We start from the raw sequence: 16432 nt of genomic DNA, 5'->3' as shown, positions 1-16432 counted from the left end.
ACTCACTGACTGTAGTTCAGCAACCTGTGTTAGACCAATATAATAGCCTACAAGCACTCTGATCTCATGACTTACTTCCTGGTCGTCATTTTCCTTCTGTGAAGTGCCTGTGTTATCGAACCTGCTACTATGGTTATTCTAAAAGGAATACCGTCCATTCTGTCGCCAGAGTTGCTGTATGCCCTGGCCAAGATGGGCCACGGAGACGAACTGGGTAAATAAATCAGCTAGCTACGCTCGTAAGAGCGAACGTGAACTTGCTGGTTCAATGAAGGTCTGTGAACGTCACCTGTTCGATGGATCTTGTTGCCAGTAGTGATGTTAATGTTTGATGCGATTTTGATGCGTCGAAATCGCTAAGTACTATAATTCAAACAAAGCAGTGTGCGGATCAGGGTTGCCAGGTACAGCTGCAAGTTCTAAGACAATGACCACAGCAAGAGAGGAGCGGACACGTGTATACAATAAACCCTTTTTCCATAACGTTATCGAGACAATTTTAGAAGGAATCTCGACGTAACGACGTTTGAAGCAAAATTCTGTTTTCATCTAAATATGAATTCTTGTGAACCATGACATGTCGTACTAAAGACATTTGAATATGTTGCAAGAGAAAAGATAATTGGCCCTTGTTAAACTCGCCAGATCATTTTCCGTCAATGGATGTCGATTTAACTCGTTGGTCATATGCCTTACCCCTTTTGTGCCTTATTGCCTAATCATTGCAGTCAAACGAGTTAAATCGACAGCCATTAGGGCTGTTCTTAAGCGTGACGCAATGCAGAGTGCCTCTATACAGCCGTTAGCCCGGGTGTAATGGCCAGATACCACAAACCCCAGGGTGCCGTATTGCTCAAACTGGTTTACCAACGTAATTAGAACAGTAACTTTTGTTTTGTTATACCCATGGTATACGGTCTGATATACCACAGCTTTTAGCCAAGCAGCATTCAGGGCTCGAACCCGGTTTTATAATTGTAAATGCATCTCTTTTGCGCACTATAGATAAATCTGACAGGAGTTTGAGTGATGAAAGTTGAACAGAGGATCTCCAAATCTCTGAGCAAGAAACACGTAGATTAAAAAAAATTTTTTTTACGAATGCTAGTCTATTTTCTGGCAATTCTGCCATTATTATGTGCCAGATGTTAAGACTGCAAACATTTATAAATGGTCCATTTGCGAGATTGACCTGTCATTTCAATAGGCATAGGCTACAGACTAAAATCTGGGTTTATTATTGTAATTCAACTTTGCCATAGTTTGCTTAGATATATGCAGGTAGCCTAGCCTTTAGCTCCTGATAGGCCTACATCTTATTTTGGATAGTCTACAGTAGCCTAGGCAAAATGTAGGAAAGCTGTCAACTGAACGAGTTAGCTGCTTGCTTAGTTAAAAATAACACACACATTTATTCAACATGAATAGCGTGGCGATTTAAAGGTAAGAAGTGCTTGTAGCCAGTGTAGAAGTGCCCAATAGCCAGTGTTAATTATATATATATATATATATATATATATATATATATATATATATATATATATATAAATATGTGTGTTTTACCTGTAGCCTAATCTGACTGACTGTTACCTTCAATCTATTGCGTTCTAACAACTGATCGACGGCAATTGCGATAGAGCTTTGATAACTTCCAATTTAATTTACTAAACATGGACATTAATAGCTGCATGATAACAAGGCTACAACAAAAATACACTGAAGTTATAGGCTATTTATTGAATCTGTTTGCCAGCTCCTGGTAGGTTACGTGTGCTACGCTGTCATCAAGGCAAAGGGTGGCTACTTTGAAGAATCTCAAATTTAAAATATATTTTGATTTGTTTAACACTTTTTTTGGGGGGTTACTACATGATTCCATGTGTTATTTCATAGTTGTAATGTCTTCACTATTATTCTACAATGTAGAAAATAGTCAAAATAAAGGAAAACCCTTGAATGAATAGGTGTGTCCAAACTTTTGACTGATACTATGTGTGTATATATATATATCAAATACTTGTTCTCCCCACTGTATATATATATACAGTGGGGAGAACAAGTATTTGATACACTGCCGATTTTGCAGGTTTTCCTACTTACAAAGCATGTAGAGGTCTGTAATTTTTATCATAGGTACACTTCAACTGTGAGAGACGGAATCTAAAACAAAAATCCAGAAAATCACATTGTATGATTTTTAAGTAATTAATTTGCATTGTTGCATTATTGCATTGTGGGAAGGCAACTATAATAATTTGGCTGCACTCAATTCTTTTTACCAGCAGGTGCCACTTTAATGTAATATTTTATGTCGATCTCGTCTATTACTGTTCTGTACTTTGTCATATTTGTACGTTTTTTTTGTGGACCCCAAGAATGTGCAATAGCTAATGGGAATCTTCATAAACTTAACACTGTGTTGATTAAAGCATTGGGTAATTAACCTATTTTCGACACAATTGGCAATAATGCCTAAATGCTTCAGGAAGCTTCATTTTCCCCATCACAAGTGTCAGTGCAGGTCTAGGAATCCACATTTACCACATGTAACCTATTGTAATGGCGAATGTGCATAAAGATGGCAGAATTCAAATATGACATCATTGTTTTAGCACTATCCACACCGTGATATGGTTCAATGTAACAATACATCAGCGTATAGTTTTTTTCAAGTTGCCGGAGTCTTGAAGCTAAAATTGGGATCATGTATACTCTGCTAATGACCATACAAAAACGGGTAATGGAGAGCAATGTACAATATGGCAAACTTGTAAAAACTAGGAATTTGTGGTAAGTGCATGGGGGCGCCATCTTTATGCACCTCTACTATTGGCTTTTGTTTCTAAACTCCTCTGTAGGTTTATACCACTTAAGCGAAGTGAAATGCAATAGTCAATAGAAGACATTACAGTTTTCGTTTATCCCTCCATCCAATCAATCTGGCAACTTCTGTTTAAAAAAAAAAAAAAAAAGTGTCAACTCATCCCTCAAATCAATCTCCTGGTTACAGATTGAAGTCTCAAACAAGGACAATAAAGAGATACATTGATATATTTCAATTCATTGTCTCGTTACAGTTCTGGCTGATACAAACTTCCCTACCTCCTCCACCTGCACCTGCGGTCCCATTGAGATCCGAGCTGATGGTAGGTGTATAGTTAACCTTTACTTAACCAGGGGAACAGAAAAAACACGCTGGATACTTATGTTGTGTAGTACCGGTATGTAGTATACTTATATATATTTTTCCCTGGCAAAAATTAAAACACGATGTATGTAAAATATTGTTTCTATAGCATGGAAAATAAATGTCTCTGGATGACAACAAATAATTATGTTGGTTTCCAACATTAGGGCTGTTTTCCTAAAGAAGTTAAATCTGCTTTGTGTTTTGTTTCCTTGCCATTGTTGCCACGATACTAACGAGTGTCACGATACTGGCCCTAATTAAAGAGTGTGTTGTATTGTATATGGTCAGTCTCTGTGATTTTCTTGCAGGTCTAAGGGCTGCTGAGCTTTTGGAGGCTATTTTGAAGCTATTGCCCCTGGATACCTACGTCCCCAGCCCAGTAGGTCCCCAGCAACTGGAAATGTCAATATGTCACATCTGGAGAGCTAGCTGGACAGTGACCAATTGTTTTGTGTGCATGTGCGTGTGTAGGCTGCCGTGATGGAGTTGGTGGACAGTGACAAAGAAAGGGGAGTAGCCACTCCTGTATGGGACATCTTCAGACAGAAGCTGGCACATGCTGGCGTACAGGTGAGTGGATAGGGGTGAACGCGTGCACACACACACACACACACACATACTTATATGTTGAGTGAAGTTATTGTGTGTTCTGTGTCCAGGCTCCTCTAGAGAAGGTGGAGAGATTTGCATTCTATGAACGAGCCAAGAAAGCCTTTGCTGTTGTAGCAACTGGGTGAGATGCAGGTTTTTCGTGTGTGTGTGTGTGTGTGTGTGTGTGTGTGTGTGTGTGTGTGTGTGTGTGTGTGTGTGTGTGTGTGTGTGTGTGTGTGTGTGTGTGTGTGTGTGTGTGTGTGTGTGTGTGTGTGTGTGTGTGTGTGTGTGTGTGTGTGTGTGTGTGTGCGGGCACGTCATGCATCAGTGTAGATAAATGGGGCGACAGGTAACCTAGTGGTTAACAGCGTTGGGCCAGTGACCGAAAGGTCGCCGGTTCGAATCCCCGAGCTGGCATGGTGGAGAAATCGGCCGTTCTGCCCTTGAGCAAGGCAGTTAACCCCCAACAATAACTGCTCCCAGGCGGCCAATGAGGACGATTAAGGCAGGCCTCTGCACCTCTCTGATTCGGAGGGGTTGGGTTAAATGGTGGAAGACACATTTCGGTTGAATTCATTCAGATGTGCAACTGACTAGGTATCTCTCCAGTTTTGTGTGTGTGTTTACTGTGTCTCTCTCTCTCTCTCTATAAACAGGGAGACAGCGCTCTATGGGTGCCTGATACTGAAGAAGGGAGTCATCCCGGGTGAACTACTAGATTGACACACACGTTGAATGTTATCGACGGGGCACAACCAAATTTTGCATTACCTAACAAATGACCTAAGAATTTGAGTTTGCATGTTTCTGAGAAACATCTAGATTTTCTTTAAAAATATATATTATTTTAATGTTGATGTCAAGATCCATCTGAAATCTAATATGCAATGTATCGATTGTAAATAAACAATGTAGTGATTTTTCTATTCGTATTCCATGTGAATGATTGTTAAGTAGATGTAAGACAGACACATTACAGTAGAGGTTACAGGTGTCTTTAATGTTTTAGAAGATCAACTTATACAGTACTGGTTATTAAACATATAATAAACGGTTAGATCCATACAGTGTTAGTTTATAGACTTCTATAGAGTCACTCCGATGTGCCTTTAACCCATTGCTGTATGTACAGCTTTTAACTGTATTTGATTGGATGCAGTAGAGCTGTAGCTGACTGTAGAGTTGACAGTCAGTTAGGGGGTAGATATCATGGGTCTTATCACGTGTTTAATGATGATGGAGGTCATCCAGGTCCTCCTCTGGTTCTCTGTACATCCTCTGAGAGGGCCAATCGGCAGACTGCTGCCTGTCCTGGCCACTCCCATTCACCTGAACAGGTACAGGCAGGTCACCATGGTAGAGGTCATCCCTGTCTTCCTCTGGCTCACTATGACCCTTGACCTCTGCCACTACAGCAGAGAGCTCTCCCTGGTGAGGCACGTCCACTTGGTACCGCCCGTCTCCCCTCTTCATCTCTGGATGGTAGAGTTCGTCCCAGTCCTGTTCAGGGTGCCGTGGATCCTCCTGGCCTGAGAAGAGATGAGAGATGTTATCTAGATCTATCCCAGCCTCCTGGTAGTACTTTGTGTTATCCTCCTCTAGGGGCTCTGTCTGGATGGCCATCCCAACGAAGGTGTCCTCTGGCTGAGATCGGGCTCTGGCCAGGTCAGCCTCGTGGGTCTGCTCCATGGATGGGTGGTATAGATTGTCCATGTCCTCCTCGGTTGTGGAGTATCTGCCTTGGACGACCTCTTTTTCTACCTTCTGTCTCTTCCCACCTCCCCCTCTCATGTTCGTCCAGGTGGCCATGACAGGGTGGATGTCATTGTTAGGGATGTCCATGTCTTCAGGAGCCTCCACCTGCTTCAGCCCCTGATCAAACATCACCCTCTCCTTTTCAGACCTAAAGAGGGAGTGAACAGTGAAGCATTATTACTGGGTGGAGGGAGGGAAACGCAGGCCGGGATTCAATCTGTATAATGCTGTGGACAATGTTACCGCGTTTGTGGAAATCACATTCAAGGTAAACGGCGCGTTGTCGACAAAGTGCGATTGGATTGCATCCCGGCTTTAGGCTGATACACATTTTCTGCACAGGTCTGCATATTTTATTATATATGAACCGAATGATAACAGAACAGAGAGGACTCACATCAGAGTCTCCTGGACTGCGGACTCAGCCACTTTATCCTGCAAGAGAGAGAACAGAAGACTGGTGCATAGGAGAATAATAGTACCTAGTACACTGAAGGGAGGCGAGTACATACATTGAAGTAATGTTATATTTATTCAGTCTACGGTACGTACCCAGGACTTGTATGGCTTGGCTGAGTTGCCATAAACCAGTAGAGAGATGCAGATCAACACAGAAATTCTGAGAGGAAGAGAGACATGATGATCAACTGACTATTGATGATGATTATTAACCTGATTAACCGACAACTGATTCACTGTGTTCTGATGTAACGTGTACTATATGCCAGTGGTTTTCCCCTGAAAGTACAGGAAGAGGTTCTTACCTGAACATGATGTCTCTGTGAAGTGTTCTCCCTGTGTGTTTCACAGCTAAGATTATAGTCTGGGTGATACACACACCTGTCCTGACACACAATTCGATCAAAGGTTGTATAATAAACTCTGATTTTGACCTTTGAACTCACCCAGTTATTCAGTATTATTAGTCATGTTGGCTGTCATGTTTGGGTTGTACGGCCATGTAATTTGTATAGGCTGTTTAGTTTTGTGTATACACTATGAGAAGTCGTTATGTGGAAAATGAAGTCATAAGTGACATTTTAACCTCGCCATCACCACTGCTACACACTAAAGAGGCTCTAACTGTTCTTAATCTGTGATGGATTTAAATGATAACACACAGGGACAAAATAGTTACACATTTATGTGTGGAATGGATTGTATTTTAGGAAATATGAAGTCATTTATACAAGTCTGACATGCTGAAGTTGAATTTGATATCATTGTTTCTGTCTGACACACTGGGGCCAGCAAGCCTAGCCCAGAATCTGTATGTCAGCATAACAACACAGTGAGATGAATCATTAAACTTGTACTATGTTATCTGATGTTACCATGGTCTAATCTTCTAACAGCCTTTTCACCACTGTGTCACTGGAGCTAATTACACACACACACACACACACACACACACACACACACACACACACACACACACACACACACACACACACACACACACACACACACACACACACACACACACACACACACACACACACACACACACACACACACACACACACACAGACACACGAACATACACGAACATACACATACATAGTTCAACCCCACTAAGCACACACACCAGCCTGGTCTCATAGACTTGATGTAAAATAGTAAATGTAAGTCCGGGACACTCAAATTTGTATGATACAGTTGAAGTCGGAAGTTTACATACACCTTAGCCAAAAACATTCCAACTCAGTTTTTCACAATTCCTGACATTTAATCCATTTAATCTAACGCATAGCAAGCGGCACCGGAGTGCCAAGTCTAGGTCCAAGAGGCCTCTAAACAGCTTCTACCCTCAAGCTGTAAGACTCCTGAACATCTAATCAAATGACTACCCGGTCTATTTGCATTGCCCCCCCCCCCCTCTTTTACACCACTGCTACTCTCTGTTGTTGTCATCTATGCATAGCCACTTTAATAACTCCATGTAAACTACCGGTCAAAAGTTTTAGAAGGGTTTTTCTTTATTTTTACTATTTTCTACATTGTAGCATAATAATGAAGACATCAAAACTATAAAATAACACATGTGGAATCATGCAGTAACCAAAAAAGTGTGAAACAAATCAAAGTATATTTTATATTTTATATTCTTCAAATAGCCACCCTTTGCCTTGATGGAAGCTTTATACGCTCTAGACATTCTCTCAACCAGCTTCATGAGGTAGTCACTTGGAATGCATTTCAAATAACAGGTGTGCCTTGTTAAAAGTTAATTTGTGGAATTTCTTTCCTTCTTAATACATTTGAGCCAATCAGTTGTGTTGTGACAAGGTAGGGGGGTATACAGAAGATAGCCCTATTCGGTAAAATACCAAGTCCACATTATGGCAAGAACAGCTCAGATTAGCAAATAGAAATGACAGTCCATCATTACTTTAAGACATGAAGGTCAGTCAAGATGGACATTTTCAAGAACTTTGAAAGTTTCTTTAAGTGCAGTCGCAAAACTGGCTCACATCAACACCATTATCCCAGAAACCCTAGACCCACTCCAATTTCATACCGTCCAAACAGATCCACAGATGATGCAATCTCTATTGCACTCCACACTGCCCTTTCCCACCTAGACAAAAGGAACACTTATGTGAGAATGCTATTCATTGACTACAGCGTTCAACACCATAGTACCCTCAAAGCGAATCACTAAGCTAAGGATCCTGGGACTAAACACCTCCCTCTGCAACTGTATCCTGGACTTCCTGACAGGCCGCCCCAGGTGGTGAGGGTAGGTAGCAACACATCTGCCATGCTGATCCTCAACACTGGAGCTCCCCAGGGGTGTATGCTCAGCCCTCTCCTGTACTCCCTGTTCAACCACGACTACATGGCCAGGCACGAGTCCAACATCATCAAGTTTGCAGATGACACAACAGTGGTAGGCCTGATCACCGACAACGACGAGACAGCCAATAGGGAGGAGGTCAGAGACCTGGCCGGGTGGTGCCAGAATAACAGCCTATCCCTCAACATAACCAAGACTAAGGAGATGATTGTGGACTACAGGAAAAGGAGGACAGAGCATGCCCCCATTCTCATCAACGGGGCTGAAGTGGAGCAGGTTGAGAGCTTCATGTTCCTTGGTGTCCACATCAACAACAAACTAGAATGGTTCAAACACACAAAGACAGTCGTAAACAGGGCAGGACAAAGCCTATTCCCCCTTTGGGAAACTAAAAAGATTTGGCATGGGTCCTGAGATCCTCAAAAGGTTCTACATCTGCAACATCGAGAGCATCCTGACTGGTTGCATAACTGCCTGGTACAGCAATTGCTCGGCCTCTGACCGCAAGGCACTACAGAGGGTAGTTAAGCTGGGGCTAAGCTGCCTGCCATCCAGGACCTTTACACCAGGTGGTGCCAGAGGAAGGCCCTAAAAAGACCCCGGCCACCCCAGTCATAGACTGTTCTCTCTACTACCGCATGGCAAGCGGTACCAGAGTGCCTAGTCTAGGACAAAAGGTTTTTCAACAGTTTTTACCCCCAAGTCATAAGACTCAGGTACAGGTAATCAAATGGCTACCCAGACTATTTGCATTGTGTGCCCCCCCAAACCCCTCTTTTACGCTGCTGCTAGTCTCTGTTTATCATATATGCATAGTCACTTTAACTATACATTCATGTACATACTACCTCAATTGGGCCAACCAACCAGTGCTCCCCCCCATTGGCTAAACTGGCTATCTGCATTGTGTCCCGCCACCCGCCACCCACCACCCGCCAACCCCCTCTTTTACGCTACTGCTACTCTCTGTTCATCATATATGCATTGTCACTTTAACCAAATCTACATGTACATACTACCTCAATCAGCCTGACTTACCGTTGTCTGTATGTAGCCTCGCAGTTTTTCACAATTCCTGACATTTAATCCTAGTAAAAATTCCCTGTTTTTGGTCAGTTAGGATCACCACTTTATTTTAAAAGAATGTGAAATGTCAGAATAATAGTAGAGAAAATTATTTATTTCAGCTTTCACCACATTCCCAGTGGGTCAGAAGTTTACATACACTCAATTAGTATTTGGTAGCATTGCCTTAAAATTGTTTAACGCGTTGGGTAGCCTTCCACAAGCTTCCCACAATAAGTTGGGTGAATTTTGGCCCATGCCTCCTGACAAAGCTGGTGTAACTGAGTCAGGTTTGTAGGCTTCCTTGCTTGCACACGCTTTTTCAGTTCTATGGGATTGTAACGGCTTTCATATTCGTCCTCCACCTCGGACGAGGAAAGGCGAGACGGATCGGACCAATACGCGGAGTGGTTAGTGTTCATAATGATTTAATATAACAAAACAAACACTGAATTACTAAACAAATGAACGAAGTGCAGAAACCTATACAGTACCATGTGGTGAAAAACACAAACACGGAAACAAAATAACAAAATGAATACAACCGAAAACAGTCCCGTGTGGCACGAATACTAATACGGAAACAAACACCCACAAAACACACGTGAAACCCAGGCTGCCTAAGTTGGATTCTCAATCAGGGACAACGATTGACAGCTGCCTCTGATTGAGAATCATACCAGGCCGAACACAAAAATCCCAACATAGAAAATCACCAATAGACAAACCCACCCAACTCACGCCCTGACCAACTAAAATAAATACAAGACAAAGGAAAACAGGTCAGGAACATGACAGAACCCCCCCTTAAGGTGCGAACTCCGGGCGCACCACCATAAATTCTAGGGGAGGGTCTGGGTGGGCGTCTGTCCACGGTGGCGGCTCTGGCGCGGGACGTGGACCCCACCTTAACAATGTCTTTGTCCGCCTCCTTACTCGCCCCCGTGGCCTCCTCCTAACAACCACCCTCCATGTACGCAGCACCGGACTAAGGGGCAGCTCCGGACTGAGGGGCAGCACCGGACTGAGGGGCAGCTCCGGACTGAGGGGCAGCTCCGGACTGAGGGGCAGCTCCGGCATGAGGGGCAGCTCCGGACTGAGTGGCGGAACCTGGCTGGCTGGCTCTGGCGGATCCTGGCTGGCTGGCGGATCCTGGCTGGCTGGCTCTGGCGGATCCTGGCTGGCTGGCTCTGGCGGATCCTGGCTGGCTGGCTCTGGCGGATCCTGGCTGGCAGGCTCTGGCGGATCCTGGCTGGCTGGCTCTGGCGGGTTCTGGCTGGACGGCTTTGGCTGGTCCTGGCTGGACGGCTCTGGCTGGTCCTGGCTGGACGGCTCTGGCTGGTCCTGGCTGGACGGCTCTGGCTGATCCTGGCTGGACGGCTCTGGCGTATCCTGGCTGGACGGCTATGGCGGATCCTGGCTGGACGGCTCTGGCTGGTTCTGGCTGGACGGCTCTGGCTGGTCCTGGCTGGCTGACGGCTCTGTCTGGTCCTGGCTGGCTGACGGCTCTGTCTGCTCATGGCTGGCGGAAGGCTCTGACTGCTCCTGTCTGGCGGAAGGCTCTGACTGCTCGGGACAGACGGGCGGCTCTGACGGCTCGGGACAGACGGACAGCTCTGACGGTGCTGTGCAGGCAGGCAGCTCAGACAGTGCTGGGCAGATGAGAGACTCTGGCTGCGCTGGAGAAGAGGAATGCTCTGACAGCGCTGGACAGGTGGGAGCAACTGGGGAGAGAAGACGGAGAGACAGCCTGGTGCGGGGGGCTGCCACCGGAGGACTGGTACGTGGAGGTGGCACCGGGTATACCGGACCGTGAAGGAGGACACGCGCTCTTGAGCACCGAGCCTGCCCAAACTTACCAGGTTGAATGATCCCCGTAGCCCTGCCAGTGCGACGAGGTGGAATATCCCCCACTGAGCTATGCTGGCGACCGGGGACATCATTTGTAAGGCTGGTGCCATGTACGCCGGCCCGAGGAGACGCACTGGAGGCCAGATGCGTAGGGCCGGCTTCATGACACCCGACTCGATGCCCAACCTAGCCCTACCAGTGCGGCGAGGTGGAATAGCCTGCACTGGACTAAGCACGCGTACTGGGGACACCGTGCGCTTTACCGCATAACACGGTGTCTGACCAGTACAACGCCCTCTCACTCCACGGTAAGCACGGGGAGTTGGCTCAGGTATCCTACCCGGCTTTGCCACACCCCGCGTGTTACCCCCCCCCCAAGAAATTTTTGGGTCTGACTCTCGGGCTCCCAACCGCGTCGCCGCGCTGCCTCCTCATACCAGCGCCTCTCTGCCTTCACTGCCTCCAACTCCGCTTTGGGACGGCGATATTCCCCTGGCTGAACCCAGGGTCCTTTGCCGTCCAGGATCTCTTCCCAGGTCCACGAGTCCTGTGTCTTCTGTTGCTGCTGTCGCTGTCTGTTCCCACTCTGCTTGATCCTTTTTTGGTGGGTGTTTCTGTAACGGCTTTCATATTCGTCCTCCTCCTCGGACGAGGAGAGGCGAGACAGATCGGACCAATACGCGGAGTGGTTAGTGTTCATAATGATTTAATATAACAAAACTGAACACTGAATTACAAAACAAATAAACGAAGTGCAGAAACCTATACAGTACCGTGTGGTGAAAAACACAAACACGGAAACAAAATAACAAAATGAATACAACCGAAAACAGTCCCGTGTGGCACGAATACTAACACGGAAACAAACACCCACAAAACACACGTGAAACCCAGGCTGCCTAAGTTGGATTCTCAATCAGGGACAACGATTGACAGCTGCCTCTGATTGAGAATCATACCAGGCCGAACACAAAAATCCCAACATAGAAAATCAACCATAGACAAACCCACCCAACTCACGCCCTGACCAACTAAAATAAATACAAGACAAAGGAAAACAGGTCAGGAACGTGACAGGGATTGAGGTTTTGTGATGGCCACTCCAATACCTTGAATTTCTTGTCCTTGAGCCATTCTGCCACAACTTTGGAAGTATGCTTGGGGTCATTGTCCATTTGGAAGACCCATTTGCGACCAAGCTTTAAAACCTTTTCTCAATAGGGGGGGCGCTGTTCTCACTTTGTAAAAAATCGTTCCCAAATTAAACTGCCTCATACTCAATTCTTCCTCGTCCAATATGCATATTATTATTACTATTGGATAGAAAACACTCTCTAGTTTCTAAAACCGTTTGAATTATATCTGTGAGTAAAACAGAACTCATTTTGCAGCAAACTTCCTGTCAGGAAGTGAGAAATCGGAAATCGGGGGCTCTGTTCCAGGGTCAGCCTATCAAATAGCATGGAATCTATGGGTCTACATGCACTGCATACGCCTTCCACTAGATGTCAGTAGGCAGTGAGAGTTGGAATGGAGTGTATAGCTCTATGTGAGGCCGAACAAGGCCTCTTGGAACGGTGGGTCCAGTCTTTTCACCATTCAGCTTGACGCGAGAGGGAGCTCAGGATTGCGTTCTGAAAAGCTTTCGTTATAGGCGTTAGATATATCCGGCTCTGATTTTATTTGATATATGTGTTAAAAACATCATCAACTAGTTATATTAAACCGACTTATATCAGTTTATATCAGTATATTGCGATTTTCGGTATTTTCTTTGTTATGCGTTATTGTGAGTTGGACAATTCTGTGGCGCATGGCCAGCTTTGTTAGCTAATTCGACAGATGAAGACGACATTCTACAACCGAACAACGATTATTCTGGACAAAGGACAACTTGTACAAGATTCTGATGGAAGCTCATCAAATAGTAGGAACCATTTATGATGTTAATTCGTATTTCTGTCGAAAATGTTTAGACTTATATTCCGCCATTATTTTGGGCGCTCTCTCGCTATAACGTATGTTGTACTAACGTTATGTTGTGTGGTAGGCTATTGTAGTAAGCTAATATAATGCTATATTGTGTTTTCGCTGTAAAACACTTAAAAAATCTGAAATATTGTCTGGATTCACAAGATGTTTGTCTTTCATTTGCTGTACACCGTGTATTTTTCATAAATGTTTTATGATGAGTATTTAGGTATTTCACGTTGGTTTCTGTAGTTATTCTAGCTGCTTTGGTGAGACTTGTGATGGTGGCTGCAATGTAAAACTATGATTAATACCTGAAATATGCACATTTTCAAACAAAACATATGCTATACAATAAATCTGTTATAAGACTGTCATCTGATGAAGTTGTTTCTTGGTTAGTGACTATTTATATCTTTATTTGGTCGAATTTGTGATAGCTACCTATGCAGTAAAAAAAAAAATGAAAATATGCGGTTGGGTCTTTTGCTATCGTGGTTAGCTAATAGAAATACATATTGTGTTTTCCCTGTAAAACATTTCAAAAATCGGAAATGATGGCTGGATTCACAAGATGTGTATCTTTCATCTGGTGTCTTGGACTTGTGATTTCATGATATTTAGATGCTAGTATTTACTTGTGGCGCTATGCTAGGCTATGCTAGTCAGCTTTTTTACTGATGAGGGTGCTCCCGGATCCGGGATGAGTACCAAGTAGAAGTTAACTTCCTGACTGATGTCTTGAGATGTTGCTTCAATATATCCACATCATTTTCCTCCCTCATGATGCCATCTATTTTGTGAAGTGCACCAGTCCCTCCTGCAGCAAAGCACCCCCACAACATTCATTCACTTTCAGAAGTTTACTGGAAAGATGAGTTTGCCATCCCTTCACCTCATTTTGTAATAACATCTTTGGTCTGACAGACATTTACATGACACCCAGAATGCATTGTATAATGTCAACAAACATGGAGCCACACATAGCTGGCAAATAGCTTAGCATTAGCTCATCATAATCAGTTCAACCTTCAAAACCTATGCACGAATTGGAATGCATGATTTGTCATTAGTACTTGAAAATATGTGAATAAAACAGTAAATACTTTATGCTCCAATACGGTATGCTACAGTTGAAACGACAACACGATATATAGAAAATAAGACAATTACTTTGATAGGAGCACACACATGTCCAAAGTTATTATTTGTAAAGACAACAACAATGAAGGCAATGCGAGCCCCAGCCAGAAAATGTGCCATGGTGAAAAAGTTAATGCAAGACTGCGCAAATGTCTGCATACTTGATCTGGGGAAACACTGGGGAAGTGCTTGGGCTCTCGTTGAAGAGTAAAGATTCAAACATCAATTGTTCGCAAAAGTGAAATGAGCTACACCACATTTCAAACTATTGTTAGAAAATAAAACTTGTTAGACAATATTTTTAATTGACAAGTGGAATCATAGCCTACAGATAATTAGCAGGCAGTGTGTCTTGGTTTGGGGACAGCGAGGGTTAACTGTCCTATTGTGTAACAATCATATTTTGGAACAGTGAGTGCATTCTGTCATCACGTACAGTACATAAAAAAAATGAGTGAAACGGTTAAGTGCCTTTGAACGGGGTGTGGTAGTACGTGCCAGGCACCTGCTGGGTTTTTCACACTCAACAGTTTCTCATGTGTTTCAAGAATGGTCCATAAGCCAAAGGACATCCAGCAAACTTTACAAAACTGTGGGAAGCACTGGAGTCAACATGGGCCAGCATCCCTGTGGAACGCTTTCGACACCTTGTAGAGTCCTTGCCCTGATGAATTGATGCTGTTCTGAGGGAAAAGGGCGTGAAGCTCAATATTAGGAAGGTGTTCCTAATGTTTTGTGCACTTAGTGTACACTGGAGTTGCTTACCAAGACATTATTGAATGTTCCTGAGTTCCTGGGTTGAATATTTATGTATTCTGTATTATGTATTCTTTTTTTTATGTTCAAATTTTTATTCCGCTTTGACATTGTAGAGTATTTTGTGTCGATCGTTGGCAAAAAATATATACTTTTTTTTGCCCACCTTGTAAACGTCAAGGGTTGTGATAGTTTCTGAAGGCACTGTACATACCCCACTAGACACGCCACTATAGGTTTCTACACGGTACCCAAATCCAAATCTAATTTAATGCGTTGCTCATTCATGGCGTTGCTCATTCATGGCGTTGCTCATTCATGGCGTTCCAAGGTGGCTGAGCAGTTCAGACGTCTTTTTCCGTATTGTCGTGTCGTGTCCTGTATATATATATATTTACACCTTTTCTTCACATATCTTTAATTTATTTTATTATCCAAGAACTCAACTACAAAAGCTTTCCTGCAAAAGCTTTCCTGCAACCCGCTTCACCAATTACAATAAGTATTATTTACCTCAATCTGAAAATCCATCGTGGAAGATAGCCAGGGGCTAATTCAGAAGCTAGCCTGAAAGCTAACCAGAAGCTACTCCGATAGCTAGCCAGAAGCTAATCTGTAGCTGCCCCGAAATTAGCCGGTTTGCTGGCTAGCGTTGGTGTTTCAGCTGCCCACGTTTTGCGGTCATCAGCTATTCCTTTAGCTCGATAATCTACCGGCACTTTTGTGCAACGCGACTCGGACCGGAGCATTCCGGGACTTTTTTCTCTCTCAGTTTCCCCGGATTCCAACCGCAGGCTCTGGACACTTGCACCTTGATTTCGCAGCTAGCTAGCTGCATACCGTGTGACTATTGGCTTACGTCGACCCCGGAGCAAACTCAAATCATGCTGGAGCTAGCCAACTGAGGAGTTCCATCACCATCCGGACCCGTTTCTTTTGTTGCTGCTGCAGATACGGAACCCCACCGGGCCTTCACGACTGACTGCCGACGTTATCTGCCCGAGGGATTTATCCAACCGGCACCTCCGTCCCGACGTTACCTGAACGCTCATCTGAGGCCCGCTAATCGTTAGCTGTCTTATCGGCTGCTATCTGAACAAAACCCCACTACACGGAACCTACCGACGGAAACGCACGAGGTATCTACAAACAGACCTCCATCCTATGCTGCTACCGATAGCCATATACCCGGCCAGCTGTCTGGATCGCCACGACCCCAACCAACCTCTACTCACTGGACCCTTATTGATCACTCGATTAAGCATGCCTCTCCTTAATGTAAATATGCCTTGTCCATTGCTGTTCTGGTT

General features: G+C 44.2%; 2 protein-coding genes across 3 annotated transcripts; one reads left to right on the top strand and one right to left on the bottom strand.

Moving 5' to 3' along the window:
* On the top strand, window positions 1–4705 carry fuom (fucose mutarotase). 2 transcript variants are annotated; one of them, XM_055901798.1, is made up of 6 exons: window positions 7–214; window positions 3078–3146; window positions 3499–3569; window positions 3662–3760; window positions 3850–3923; window positions 4438–4705. In XM_055901798.1, the coding sequence occupies exons 1-6, from the start codon at window positions 130–132 to the stop codon at window positions 4502–4504; spliced, it is 465 nt and encodes a 154-aa protein (XP_055757773.1). In that variant the 5' UTR covers window positions 7–129; the 3' UTR covers window positions 4505–4705. The 2 variants fall into 2 exon arrangements, with proteins under 2 accessions (XP_055757774.1, XP_055757773.1); XM_055901799.1 differs by lacking the exon at window positions 4438–4705 and having other exon boundaries at window positions 1–214; window positions 3828–3916.
* A 55-nt stretch (window positions 4706–4760) lies between these two features.
* Window positions 4761–6380, bottom strand: si:ch211-217g15.3 (uncharacterized protein LOC368914 homolog). The gene is made up of 4 exons (XM_055901797.1): window positions 6301–6380; window positions 6089–6155; window positions 5934–5971; window positions 4761–5684 (listed from the first exon to the last, which is right to left on the bottom strand). Exons 1-4 carry the CDS (start codon window positions 6306–6308, stop codon window positions 5009–5011), a joined length of 789 nt encoding a protein of 262 aa, XP_055757772.1. The 5' UTR covers window positions 6309–6380; the 3' UTR covers window positions 4761–5008.
* Between the last annotated feature and the right edge of the window lie 10052 nt (window positions 6381–16432).

The sequence above is a fragment of the Salvelinus fontinalis genome, chromosome 37 (genome assembly GCF_029448725.1).
Source record: "Salvelinus fontinalis isolate EN_2023a chromosome 37, ASM2944872v1, whole genome shotgun sequence".
NCBI classification, from domain to species: Eukaryota; Metazoa; Chordata; class Actinopteri; order Salmoniformes; family Salmonidae; genus Salvelinus; species Salvelinus fontinalis.
The sequence above is the reverse complement of the archived record's forward strand: the minus strand, read 5'-3'. Positions and strand labels throughout refer to the sequence as shown.

Coding starts and splice junctions, on each gene's coding strand:
- si:ch211-217g15.3 (XM_055901797.1), bottom strand. Junction 5,972..6,088: donor CCAAGCCATACAAGTCCTGG/GTACGTACCGTA, acceptor TCTCTCTTGCAG/GATAAAGTGGCTGAGTCCGC. Junction 5,685..5,933: donor GCAGTCCAGGAGACTCTGAT/GTGAGTCCTCTC, acceptor CTCCCTCTTTAG/GTCTGAAAAGGAGAGGGTGA.
- fuom (XM_055901798.1), top strand. CDS start 130: ATGGTTATTCTAAAAGGAATACCGTCCATTCTGTCGCCAGAGTTGCTG. Junction 3,147..3,498: donor CATTGAGATCCGAGCTGATG/GTAGGTGTATAG, acceptor ATTTTCTTGCAG/GTCTAAGGGCTGCTGAGCTT. Junction 3,570..3,661: donor ATACCTACGTCCCCAGCCCA/GTAGGTCCCCAG, acceptor GTGCGTGTGTAG/GCTGCCGTGATGGAGTTGGT.